The 13514-nt window shown below is 37.3% G+C and overlaps 2 protein-coding genes across 2 annotated transcripts in view; one reads left to right on the plus strand and one right to left on the minus strand.

The window, feature by feature from the left end:
• cnih3 (cornichon family AMPA receptor auxiliary protein 3) overlaps positions 1-4848 on the minus strand; it is a gene marked incomplete at both ends in the record, with an annotated part of 43684 nt that extends 38836 nt beyond the window's left edge. The window contains one exon of the mRNA XM_081378146.1: positions 4771-4848. Coding sequence (XP_081234272.1) covers positions 4771-4848 — 78 coding nt within the window. The remainder of the gene's footprint in view (positions 1-4770) is intronic.
• Positions 4849-7810: 2962 nt separating this feature from the next.
• spats1 (spermatogenesis associated serine rich 1) lies at positions 7811-13263 on the plus strand. The gene is made up of 7 exons (XM_081378165.1): positions 7811-8126; positions 8597-8717; positions 9069-9193; positions 9388-9555; positions 9768-9873; positions 11463-11525; positions 12379-13263. The coding sequence occupies exons 2-7, from the start codon at positions 8620-8622 to the stop codon at positions 12515-12517; spliced, it is 699 nt and encodes a 232-aa protein (XP_081234291.1). The 5' UTR covers positions 7811-8126; positions 8597-8619; the 3' UTR covers positions 12518-13263.
• Positions 13264-13514: the final 251 nt, after the last annotated feature.

Genomic DNA, 13514 nt, shown 5'->3' on the forward strand with positions numbered 1-13514 from the left:
CTGTGAAAGTGTACTCGAAACATCTGCTGAGGGAGCTTTTGACTCTCTGAGTTAGTTAAGCTAATGTGGGGATCATTTCCCCTCAGATGTAGAATAACACACAAGGGGAAATATGCAGATTAGGATTCCCTTTAGACGGTTAAACAGGATTTCTTTGAAAAGGACAACAGACAGATTTTGCTGTGCTCCTAATCTTAGTTAAGATTACGAAAGATAGACTTGAAAAAAAAAGCATTTATTAGGCAATTCTCATTGGTGACATTTTCTAAATGAAATGTGCAGTGAGTGGTGCTAAAAGAGTGTTTAGTTTTACTAGAAAAGTAGACAGGTATGGGCAATGTTGGTCCTGGAGAGTTTAGCTCCAATCAAACATACCTGAACAAACTAATCAATAGCCCTTTACTGGTAAATTAACGGTAAATTACCGGTAAGAGATCATATGTGAACAGGACCTTTTCGGAAATACCGGTAGGCCTATATCAGTTCTGGCAATTTACCAGTAAGGGAAGTACCATTAACAATACCAGTAAATTACTGGTATGATGCGCTGTGTAAATGCAGAATGAAGATTGTTGGCATGAGCACGTACGAGCAAGAACACGCTGGCGTAAGAAGTTTTCTTTGGGCCAGCTTTTTCAACGTGTCGCGCTCGAGACCCAGCCTTCTTTTCCATTCATCAGCATCGCAGCTCTGCAGTTGGATAACTATTATGCGCACATTTTTTAAGAGCAAAATCATGTTCTGTTTGATCATCCCTTATGCCTGTTAATCAAAAGTCAAAAAATGTTGTCAAATTGAACAGACAGTGAAACTAAAACGTTCTCCTCAGGCGGGCGAATAAAGACAACAGCGCAGCGTTTAAAGATCATTTCCTATGACTGACTTCACAGAATTTACTGGTATTTTGGTGCTTATGTGTGAATAGTCTCTACCGGTAAAAAGGCAGAACGCCGTTGCTTATGTGAACAGCATATTTGTGTATTTACCGGTAAGGTAATTCTAATAATTTTACAGTAATTTACCGGGATTGCTGTGTGAAAGAGGCTAATGTATTCAGGATTACTAAGGCTACAGGCAGGTGAGTTTTTTTTTAATCAGGGTTGGAGCTAAACTCTACAGGACAGCGGCAATCCAGAACTGATGTTGCACATCCATCCCTGAATTCTTTTTTGATCTTTTAACCACACACCTTGGCTGAATACGAATACTCGCCCCCTATACCCTCAAATAGGGCATTATTTGAGGGAAAGCCATCTGTAGTGCTGTCCATACCATAGTGGACGTTATCGAGTGCACTCATTCTATCCCACATTGTGACGCAATAATGAGTGTACAGCCTATGTTTCATTCACTCCTTCAAGTGAACTGTATTAGTGGACTAACATAGGGAATATTAATATAAATATAGAATATGAATATAAATATTAGCGCATTTAATACCATACAGCCCCCTCTGCTGAAGGACAAACTGACGGGGATGGGTGTGGACCTAAAACTAATAACATGGATTACAGACTACCTTACTGAGAGATCACAGTATGTTCGACTGGGGGACTGCATCTCTGAGTCCGTAGTCAGCAGCACAGGAGCACCACAGGGGACAGTGCTCTCCCCGGTCTTGTTCACCTTGTACACCTCCGATTTTAAGTACATCTCGGAATTGTGTCACATGCAGAAGTATTCTGATGACACTGTAATCGTGGGGTGTATTAAGAATGGAGATGAGGGTGAGTATCGGACCCTGATTAAGGACTTTGTGAGGTGGTGCAGCTATAACCAACTGCAGCTTAACACTACAAAAACAAAGGAGATGGTGGTCGACTTCCGGAGACCAAGGCCCCAACTGCAGCCTGTGCTTATTGAAGGGGACCGTGTTGAGGTGGTCCAAACCTACAAATATCTAGGCCTGCAGCTGGACGACAGACTGGACTGGTCCAAAAACATAGATGCACTATACAGGAAGGGACAGAGTCGACTCTACTTCCTGAGAAGGCTAGGGTCCTTCAATATCTGTAAGAAGCTGCTGCAGATGTTTTATCAGACAGTCATCGCTAGCGTCCTTTTTTATGCTGTGGTATGTTGGGGGAGCGGCATTAAAAAAAGGGATGCTACGCGGCTGGATAAGCTGGTGAAGAAGGCTGGTTCTGTGGTGGGTGTGAAACTTGACTCTGTAACATCTGTAGCAGAGAGAAGGACCCTTAGCAAGCTTCTTTCCATTTTGGACAATGCCCAACACCCACTGCACAAGATCATCATCAGACAGAAGAGCACCTTTAGCGACAGGATGCTTTCTCTGTCTTGTTCCACTGACAGACTGAGAAAGTCGTTTGTCCCTCAAGCGATCCGGCTTTTTAATCTATCCCTGTGAACAGGGTGTAATTTAATTTAATTGTATATATTAATTCGGAAATTTGTCTGTCTTGTTTGTTTTTTAGCTGTTGCTACTGGAAACTTGAATTTCCCTAGTGGATGAATAAAGTATTTATCTTAATTGAGGCCAGAGTTTAGGGGGCGATTTCGGATTCAGCCCTTCTTTCTCTTGTCAGACAACCTGAAGTCACCAAACGCAAAAACATAAAAGGCAGAAAGCATTTTTCTGATTGGATATAGTTTCTCTAATAGCTAGGTTGGCCCCATTAACCCTTGCTTTTAACTATACCATTTTGGGGACAAAGAGCCTCTCCTTTGATGGCCATACAAAAGTAGCCATGTACACACTACTGTTCAAAAGTTTGGGGACGTTCAAAAGTTTTTAAGAGATATTTCTTATGGTCACCAAGGCTGCACTCATTTGAATAAAAATACAGTAAAAACAATGTTGTAAAATGTGAATATTATTACAATTTTAAATAACTTTTTTTCTGTTTTAATATATTTTATGTTTAATATTTTAAATAATTCCTGTGGTGGCAAAGCTAAAAAAATTTAGCAGTCATTAATCCAGTCTTCAGTGTCACATGATCCTTCAGAAATCATTATATTATGCTGATTTGGTGGACATAAGAAACATTTCTTATTATAAATTGCTGCCTAATATTTTTGTGGGAAACATGATTCCCTTTTTAAAATCCTTTGATTAATAGAAAGTTCAAAAGAAGAGTATTTATTTGAAATAGAAATGTATTGAAACATTATAATGAAATTAAATTTATATTTATTTGTATAGCGCTTTTCACAATACACATCGTTTCAAAGCAGCTTTAAAGAAAATGCATGACATAAATGTCTTTAATGTCACAATGTATTAATGCATTCATTTCTTAAAAAAAAAAAAAGTTTTACTGACCTAAAACTTTTGAACAATATCACAAATAATAGTAGATGTATTGCCAGTGCCTTTGTAGAGGGCTCTTAAAAGCGTGAAATGTACTTTCATAGGCTATTGTGCCTGTCTGCTGCTTTTCACACTACAGCTCAAGATAAGTCTCTCGGGATTGTGTGTGTGTTTGTGTGGTGCCATCAGCCATTAACAATTGATAAATGTATGTATAAATAAGAATGTATGTGTATTATTTAACAAAACATCACTTACAACACCTTCAGGATGTTGGCTGAAGGACCAACTAATGTTCATGGGTCCAGTTGCAACAAACCCCTTAAACTAGAAAACCCTTAGGTGTGATAATGTTTTCTCAACTTATTGTGTTTGCTGCAACAATAGTCATAATGTCTAAATGTCCAGGAAGTCAACAACCATGACTTTAAGATAACAGGTTATTTTTCAATCAGGAGCTGCTCTCCTTGATATCTGGGTGACATCCTCCATTCCAACATGGCTTAAAAGAATATGCATATATTCAGTGCATTCAACACAAAAACTGCATCAAAACAAACTGTACACTATTAAAAACCAACAATCAGAACCTAAAGTGTAAAACGCTTTCAATTTGCAGATGTGAAAGGGGATCGACGTGTCAGGATTTTCCCATTGTGAGCCGATCGAATTTAAGTCTATTAAAGATTCAAAAGCTGAAACCGCTGAGGATGGCATTCCTGCCTTCCTCATGCAATAACAGACAAATAAAAGGAACTTCTTTTAGAAAACATGAAGGACACTTTTAGGAATACAGGAAATAGATTGAGTTTAATGATGTCCGACTAAAAGGTCTGGGTCAAATGTGATGTGCTCATAATTACCCCTTATTTAACCCTTGGGGCTATAATGTCTGTTGCTATGCAAAAGCAAGCCTAGGGCAAACGACTGTGCTGACCCAAATCTAGAGCAGTCTTGCGGTGCTGTGAATGTGAGCGAGTGCTTTGATGCAGTTTTCCTCAAGGAAAAAAAAAAGTGTTACACCTTGCATAAAGTGCACAGACATAAAGGACAGTGCAACATCAAAACAGGTCAGGCACAAACTGCTGGCTTGCACAGTTGAACTAAGGGGGTTTAAGACAGGTATGCAGCTCCTGAAATGTAATCTGTATGGATAAAAAGGATCTGAAACAACCCACAAAAGTGCTTTGGTCAATGGAGCGGTGGAAATACCCACGAAAGGTGTGCAAAAGACTTCCCTGACACAAGCTGCAGCCACCAAGCCAGGATGTGCGCCAATGTAGTCACCCAAGTCTGAAATTCACAATCAATGTACACCCAAATGATCACTTAGTTTGGTGATGTAAGACATGTCGGAGACATTCACAATGCCAAGGATGCTTTGATCAGGTGATGGACAGTTTTGTCTGATGCATCAGCAACCCCTGCTCTAACACATGCATGCCATCCTGCAGCAATATATTTTCACAAAGCACGTCAAAGATGCAAACACTTACATGCCAGATCGCGAAGAAGATGAGAGAAGCACAGAGGACAAGAGAAAGCATATAGCAAAAGGCAGCGAAAGTGAACATAATTGAGAGGAAACTGGAAGGAAAATCTCCAGGAGAGAAGACGGTGCTCAGCGCCAAACTGGACTGAATGAATGGAAGCAGTTACGGGGCACGCGAGAGGGAGAGCATCATGTTCTTCATCAAAATATTTGCAACAATGTGTTGCAAACCTCGGCTACAGTTCACTGCGATCGCTTTGCCATATTCACGAATTAATAATACTATTAATAACAAAAAGTCCAGTGGTGCGTCGATATTGCGCGAGTTGCAGCAGTGTAGCGAAGTCCCTGCGAGATCAAGGCATTTATGGAAGGTTAAGCAAATTGTGCATTAATATTTTCCCATATGGTGTCGTCGGCAGTGATAGTCCATTAAAGATGGAGATTTTGTGCGGTGAGGACTTGGGAAATGCAGAAATTTGAGTTAATGCACTGACACACGGTCCTGGCGATCAGTTCACCTTCCTAAACTGAAGGCGCAAGAATATGCTGGCTAACAGGTGGATTTAAAGAGCTCTCTCTCTCTCTCTCTCTCTCTCTCTCTCTCTCTCTCTCTCTCTCTCTCTCTCTCTCTCTCTCTCTCTCTCTCTCTCTCTCTCTCTCTCTCTCTCTCTCTCATAATCATACACTGGGTCAAAAGCATTTCCCACGTTACTTGCCTACTTTCAACAGCCAAATTTGAATTAAATTAATTTAAAATATATAAATTAAATTGAAATTAATTAGATTAAATTAAATACAATGTAGCCTCCCATTACATTCCATCACGATTATGGCATTAACAATCACTACGCCTAAAACCAGCTGTCACGCCATCATTGATATGCTACATACATGCGCGTAATTTGCACGGGGGTTACGGGGGTTATGACCCCCCCAAAAATCTGATCCAGCTAATATAACCCCCCCCCCCCCCCCATATTAAAATAAATATGAAATATTCCGAATGAATACTTTTGTTCGTTTTCTTTATTTCATTGGCCAGCAAGAAAGATAGTATCATATTTTAAATAATCTGTAATGTACTTCCCGCCCACCGCACCGCCGACTACTTGGTATTACCCAACCCGCTTTCTCTACCAAGTTTGTTCACTATATTGCGCAGTCGCTGGGATGAATGGTTGGAGAAAGCTGACGGTGCATGCTAACGGATGGAAAGATGAAAAAGGACACTGAAAGGCAGCCAGACAACGATTTTTCATTGTTGGTCGACACCATTTTTTACAGTCTATGGTCGACACCAGCCAAAAAGAGGAAAAATCCTGACCAAACGGAGGTGCGTTTCTCAAAGTGTGAGGCGCGGGCGCGTGCGCGGCCCACTGCTGGGGGGGAATAGAGACATGACAAATGGGGCGCGACAAACAGGTTTTGTGCCCATCTTTTTAATTCCTTTATTTATTGACCATACACTCAAAACAAAACAAAGACACATTTAAATGTAAGCCTTGCTGAACCTTTTTACACGTAAGTTTAAAAGTAGTAGCTAGGCTATCACTTTATGGTTCCCATGGAGACGCGTCATTCATTGCTTGTCACACCGCAGCCACAATAGCGCTGAATGAATGACTGATGATCTGCTTTTATTTCTTTTTATTCAAAATTTCACAAATTTGTTTGCTATAGCAGGATATATCTGATATTCCGATTGTCAAATATGTGCAAGTGGATGTGTTTTGTTGTTTAAACACCTTTATAACGATCGCGTTAGTTGTATGCGCAACGTATTTTAGGTAAGTTATCTTAAAATACCTAAAAACAAAAATACGTAAATTATTAGGAATTTACCACCTCCGGCTCAATTTGAGATTATTATCATTATTTTTATTTTTTTATAATTTTTTTGTTCTTTTTGCAGTTTGCAAAGTGACAAAATGAATCAAAGCACAACTAGTCCACACTTTCCCAGTTTCTGAATTTGATGTTATCAGAGGCTAAATGCAAACACAATTTTTTTTTATCTACTTTTGAGTCTTATTTCATGCAAAGTGATAATATAATTGCACTTTCATTTTCTCTCTTTGAAAGTTTTTAATGCTGTTATTTGATGTTAAGGTTTTAAAATGTGATGTTAATAAAATACATTTTAACAGATAAACTTAAAGATTTTGTTAGTGGATGGTGAGTTTTGGTGATGCCCACCAATATGTGAAATCTGTTCAGAATAAAGGTGCAAGCTGCACTCCAGTGTGCCACCCTATATTGTAATATTGAGAGTTGAATTGTGCATAATACATTTGCTGCATGTAGGTGCCAATACAGTGATGCAATTGATTAATCTTTAAGTTTTTTTTTTTTTAGTTTTTTTTTTATAAGATATTGAACACACAAAAAATCAATTAATTGGAAGCTGCCACTGCTGGCTAGTGCTTAAACACTGTGTCATTATGGCATAAATAGTCAAGTGAACAACTGCATTTACGTTAAGTAGCCTAAATCAGTAAAAGTATCACAATGTATTTCTAAAACAGGAACGGCAAATTACCTTTTACACAAGAAAATTATTCAATAAATAAATTAATAAATATGCAGCGAGTTTAACCCCCCCAATGGTAGACCCAAAGTTACGCCCTTGGCTACATAAATATTGGCTATATAGTGTATTTTTTAAAGAATCACAAAGTTATGTCCTGACAGAAGGAAGAGGTTCATTTTAAAAATATTCCTCTTTAATAAGGTTTCTCTGGTTTCTTAAGGTTTCTAAACTTTCCCCACCGATTTGCCTGTTTTGTTCCATAACCCTACTCAAGAATCAGTGCATGGGGCCTAGGCTACTAGTGACTCATCAGTCATTTTCATCAGAGTCTACTTCCTTAAAAAACTAATAGGCCTATATTATACATTTAACATTTTTTTAAATATATATTATAGCCTACATATTTTTTTCTATTTTAGCAGAGGATTTAACATGCTTTATATTGTAGGCTATTTAGTAGCCTAACTACCACAAGTAAAATATAAATTATTTTCTTGCGCCATCTTGCGTTTCGACACGATAAAGTCAGAAAAAATCAATTTCTGACTTTAAATTTTGTGATGTAACAAAACAAATCGATCGAAATAATTACCATATTAATAAATAATATATATCAGTAAGTAAGTGAATAACTCTGAACAGATAAATACACCATCGATTTACAGTGCATATTGTATAGGCTACAAACCCGGTAAACTGGTATTGGCAGTTTTGTTTATGTTCTCCGGGCAACGGATTATTTCAGTTGTTTAATCTACAGCCTTCAATCCTCGATACAAAGATCCTCACTCCATATAAACGGAACATTTGCATATAATGGACAGGAGGTAAGGTATCCAGAAGAAATATATAATATTTGTCAATTTATTTAGCTTACTACAAAATATATAGTAGGCTTGTCGCTTTGAGGTGGGCACAAGTGAGAGAAAGTATTTTTAAAATGACTCTCATTGCAACATTTTGCTCACAATAACAGGAAGTAACGCTTAACTTCATTGAACTATTTTCCTCAATAAAAAGTTTTACCCTTCAAGAAGATGTAGGCTACAGGTGAAGACTCCATATCCAGTCCCGGGAGTAGGTCGCCATGGTGGCAGACATGTTAAAATCGCATGACTCTGAGCAATATCATTTATGTAAATTTGTGTAAATAATTAATTAGGTTGCTGGAACTGGTACAATTTCTGAAAATGTAGTGTATTTTTGAATAAACACTTTTTAATTACAACACAAACATAAGTTCAAAAAGTACCACAGGTAATTCCCTTTGTGATTTTGTTTCTCTTGTCACTTACAGTGAAATGTCAGTCATACACTGATATGAAGAAACACACCAGCGTCGGTGACTCGTTCTGGAGTTTTGGGAAAGAGCAGGACTTCAAGCCTCACATTAGACACATTGAGCCTGTTCTTACTGAGTATTTCATACATCAATTTCTTTCCCATAAAGTATTAAAGTGTATGTTACTACAGCTGAAGTTACTTGTGAATGACACCTTTTTCGGTTTTCCCCTTAGTAGCTATTTGAAGCAGTGGATGCAAAGTGTCAATGTTTTATTATTTAATCAGAATTGTAAATTGAACTGAATTTTTGACTGGGACACACGAGAGTCTCTTGCTTACAGCTAATTGGGATACACTTGTTATCTGCCTTTGGCTAATTGTCAGTATTTCAAATGTTCAAAAGTCAAACAGAATGTCTGTATGTATCCTATTCATATGCTTAGGTGTTTTTCTTCTACACTACATTAATGTGCCAATGGTTTTAGATGTGATCTTGACTGGAAATCCCATTTGCGCTGGATACCTGAACCTCGATACAGTGATGCCCCATTTCCACACATCAAAGATATAAAGTTTCCTGATGAAAGGAAACTGATGAGATCCTTCCCACGTGAGTTAGGCTTTAATCAGTAGAAATCTGTTCAAGTTAAGAAAAGGATCTCAAGTGGTGGCAGTTTTACATGGAAACTTTCCTATGTTTTCATTAGAGTAATCTGTGGAACATCTAAGACACTTTTACTTCTTCCTTTGGAAATTTGTTGTTAGATTATCTTGTCTTATTTATCGGCATGATCATCTATTTAGAGGCTAATATGATGTCAGAGTCCGAGTGGAGCTTTTATCCAAACTTTGGACAGCCGAAGACCTATCACACTGGAAAGAGATGTCATATGGATGGCATTAATCATACAAGAAGCATGAGATGCATTTCAGAAAATTCCCTGGAATCATCCATAGGGAGAAAAAAGCATGGTAAGAGCATTGTTATCAATGCTAATAATGTTACTCGCTGCTGCTGTTCCAAACCATTTATACAGAGAAATTATATTTAGTAATATTTACAACATCTGTGCACCCCATGTTGATTTAGATCTTGGGTCATTTGTATTTATACATAGTTTGAAACATTTGTATCCTGAGAGACATTCGGAACTTTAATAATCCATCTCTTTTTTTTTTCACAGACAAATGCAGCATCTACCCATTAACAAAGGTCAGGCCATTTCTAGTTCCTGAGTACAGCCCTGACTTTCACAAATATGAATCAACACTACGCAGGACCACTTTTGGGTAAGGACCAACATGCTTACTGTAGATGCATAAAGATAGACCAAAAAGATGAGACGGTTGCCATGTATTCATGCAAATTAATGAACATTAAACAATGTCTACCTCCTGGAAAGGGATGTATCAACATCTCAAAGTTCCACACTAAACTGAACAGACACGCACCCTACAATTTGGACTCTCACTTGTGCACATACAGTACTGTGCAAAAGTCTTAGGCATGTTAATACCCCCCCCCCCAAAAAAAATGGTTTTAAGTCAGTTATTTATATCTTTTGCTGTAGTGTGTCAGTAGGAAATATCAGTTTACATTTCCAAACATTCTTTTTGCCATTAATTGTAATAATCCAGTGAGATTTGTGTATGCACAAGGAATCTGACAACAGCCGGTATGATCTGATCTCACGATCATCGAGTCCGTCTGTGATTACATGAAGAAACAGAAAAAACTGAGACAGACTAAATCCAGAAGAACTGCGGGAACGTCTCCAAGATGCTTGAAGAAACCTTCTTGCAAAGCTACAGTACTGTGAAAAGTACTGGCACTTGTGTTAAAATGCTGTAAAGTGAGAATGCTTTCAAAAATAAAATCACAAATTGAACTTATTTATGATTTACTTTTATTAACTAATTCAAATCAATATATGGTGTAACGACCCTTTGCGTTTAAAACGGCTTTTGTCCAGGTACACTTGCACATAGTTTTTCAGGTAGCTTTGCAGGAAGGTTTCTTCAAGCATCTTGGAGAGTCTGTCTCAGTTTTCGGACTCGATGATGGTGATATCAGATCATACCGGCTGTTGTCAGACTCCTTGTGCATACACAAATCTCACTGGATTATTACAATGAATGGCAAAAAGAATGTTTGAAAGTGTAAACTGATATTTCCTACTGACACACTACAGCAAAAGATATAAATATATCTTATTGGGGGGGGGGGGGGGGTAATTAGGTATTAACATGCCTAAGACTTTTGCACAGTACTGTATACCATACAGCCCACTATAGGGCAATTGAACATACCCAAAGACAAGGGCTGCATCAGAAATCGCATACTTCCCTATAGTAGGCGAAAAACAATATGTGACAAAATAAGTATGTCTGAATTCACAGTACACATAAAAGAGTTGTCAAAAAGTACCCGGATGATCTACTACTTCCAGCAGGATTGTAAAGTGTGCATACGATGGACACTTTATATGCCATGAGGCCACTGGAGAGGATTTATGAATGGCAGTGAAGCGATGCAATTTACGCTGGTAGATCATTTGATAATGACAACATGGCGAAGATAGTACATCTGGATTACATTCATAATACACACATTCATACTATATAGAACATACTTTTTTAGAAGTCGTTAAATAATTATTCAAAATAAGTACCCAATTAAGAGAGTTTGCGATTTCGGACATAGCCAAGGGATATAAATATACAAGGACCTAATGATTTAACAAGAATAATTAACAAGAAGCATCTGGAAGACAAAACTTCAAAGTAAGAGCACAGGCATAGATCATAACCTCATAAAAAGGGAAACACCAGTTAAATGAGTGAATCTATCTTACATGCTTATTTATATATTTCTCCAGGTCTGGGTCTTTTGCCACATTCAAATCATTTTTTCACCTAAAGCCCCCACCAAAAGACATCAGGTAGGTAAAACAAATCATCTTATTTATTTTGTCACTAATATAGAAAAGCAGCTAAATAATTGTATTGTTATAAGAAAAATTTAATATGTTTAATAAAATAATGCACAATACAATTTTAATGGCTGAATTTCTTGAAGGGTTAGTTCACTCAAATATGAAAATTCTATAATTAATTCACCCTCATGTCATTCTAAACCCGTAAGATTTCGTTCATCTTTGGAACACAAAATTAAGAGCTTTTTTATGAAATCTTTCTGTCCCTCCATTGACAGCTAGGCAACTGCCACTGTGACGCTTCAAAATGTTCATAAAGAGATCTTAAAACAAATCCATATGAATTATTATATTAAATTATGAGCAGATTGAATTTAGGCTTTTATTCATCAGTGAACATAAACAATAGTAAACTTCATTGGTTCTTATGGAAGCTCAAATGTGCTGTGTAACATGAGAATGAACCTCAATGGTTCTCGCACGTCAAGCAAACATGCTTGAGCTTCCATTTACCACAACTGATGTGTGAGCTGATGAATATTTATGTGAATAAAAGCATAAATTCAATCTGTTCATCATATAAAGCGATTATGTCTCTAGAAAATTTGGACTAAACTGCTCAATTCATATGGATTAGTTATATGATCTCTTTATGAACTTTTTGAAGTGTCAGTGGTAGTTGCGTAACTGTCTATGGAAGGACAAAAAGATTACTCTCAGATTTCATCAAAAAATCTTAATTTGTGTTCCTAAGATGAACAAAAGTTATGGGTTTTTAAGGATATGAGGGTGAGTAAATGATGACAGAATATACATTTTTGGGTGAACTAACCCTTTAAGATGCTGTATATATTTACAGTCCACCGTATGCAGAGAAACATAAAAGTCGTCTGCGAGAGGAGGACATTCTTGAAGTCCAGAGTTTGAGCAGTTGGAGACCAGCACCAGACATCTATGACAGGACAGTTTGGCAGGACACCTCATTCGGAAGGTGTTGAAATCATGCTTATATTTTTAGAACAAATAAAATGCATTTTCTTTCCTTTAACACCACCTCATGGCTTTCCATTGAGACATGGATTAACACCAGCTTTACATTGGAAAGGACTAAAGCATTATTTGCCTTATTAGTCTATTATTAAATAGATTTTCCTTAATTCCCTGATAAATGATTTAAGATCTTGGCCCAGAATTTAATCACAGGATAAAATAGGGAGCACTAGTTGTGTTGACAAGTAGTTTGCAAATAAAAGATTAACAGAATGTCATTCACTTTCTAGTTTTAGGAGAATCAGAATTGAGTATATGTATCTTTCATAATCAGAATGATATTATAAGCAAGCATTTTATTGCAGTCCATTTTTTGCACTGAACCATATTTTACAGTGGCTGTATTTTCTTTTGTAATAATGTTTTTATCTGTATAGGGTAGTGTTTGTTATTCATAAGACCCACGAGCTTATCAACACTGCACAGCCTGTTGTCATTGTTGTGCAGCAATACTGTCTCTGACCTCACACAGCACATTTCGATAATATATTTATTATCCTTGACTTGCATCACAGTTATGCAGTAGAGATAGATGATATTATTTCAGTCTGAAAATGATATAAAATTTCCATAAAATCTACCCAGAGGGTAATGCCAGCCCACAGTGTCATTCATATTTATATAGACCACAGATTTTCGGCCATTATAGAAGTTGTTTAGTTATTTAGCTCTCAAATAAATGTGTTAGAAAGCTTTTAGTGTGTGCCTTTTTTTTTTTTTTTTTTTTTTGCATTTTACTATTATCATTAAGGACAATAAAAGTGATGAATGAGAGAGTGAGACCGGTTGAATAGTGTGTGTCCATTTATTACAGCTGTGTGCAGATCCCTCCTTGGGGGTCTGGGACCACCTGGAGCAATTTGCCATCCTGGAATGTATTACCTTATCTGTTATCTGAAGTGTTTTTTTTTTTTTTTTAAGCGACGAGAGGCATTCAGTGGTGAC

Source organism: Scardinius erythrophthalmus, assembly GCF_964197995.2.
Source record: "Scardinius erythrophthalmus genome assembly, chromosome: 11".
NCBI classification, from domain to species: domain Eukaryota; kingdom Metazoa; phylum Chordata; class Actinopteri; order Cypriniformes; family Leuciscidae; genus Scardinius; species Scardinius erythrophthalmus.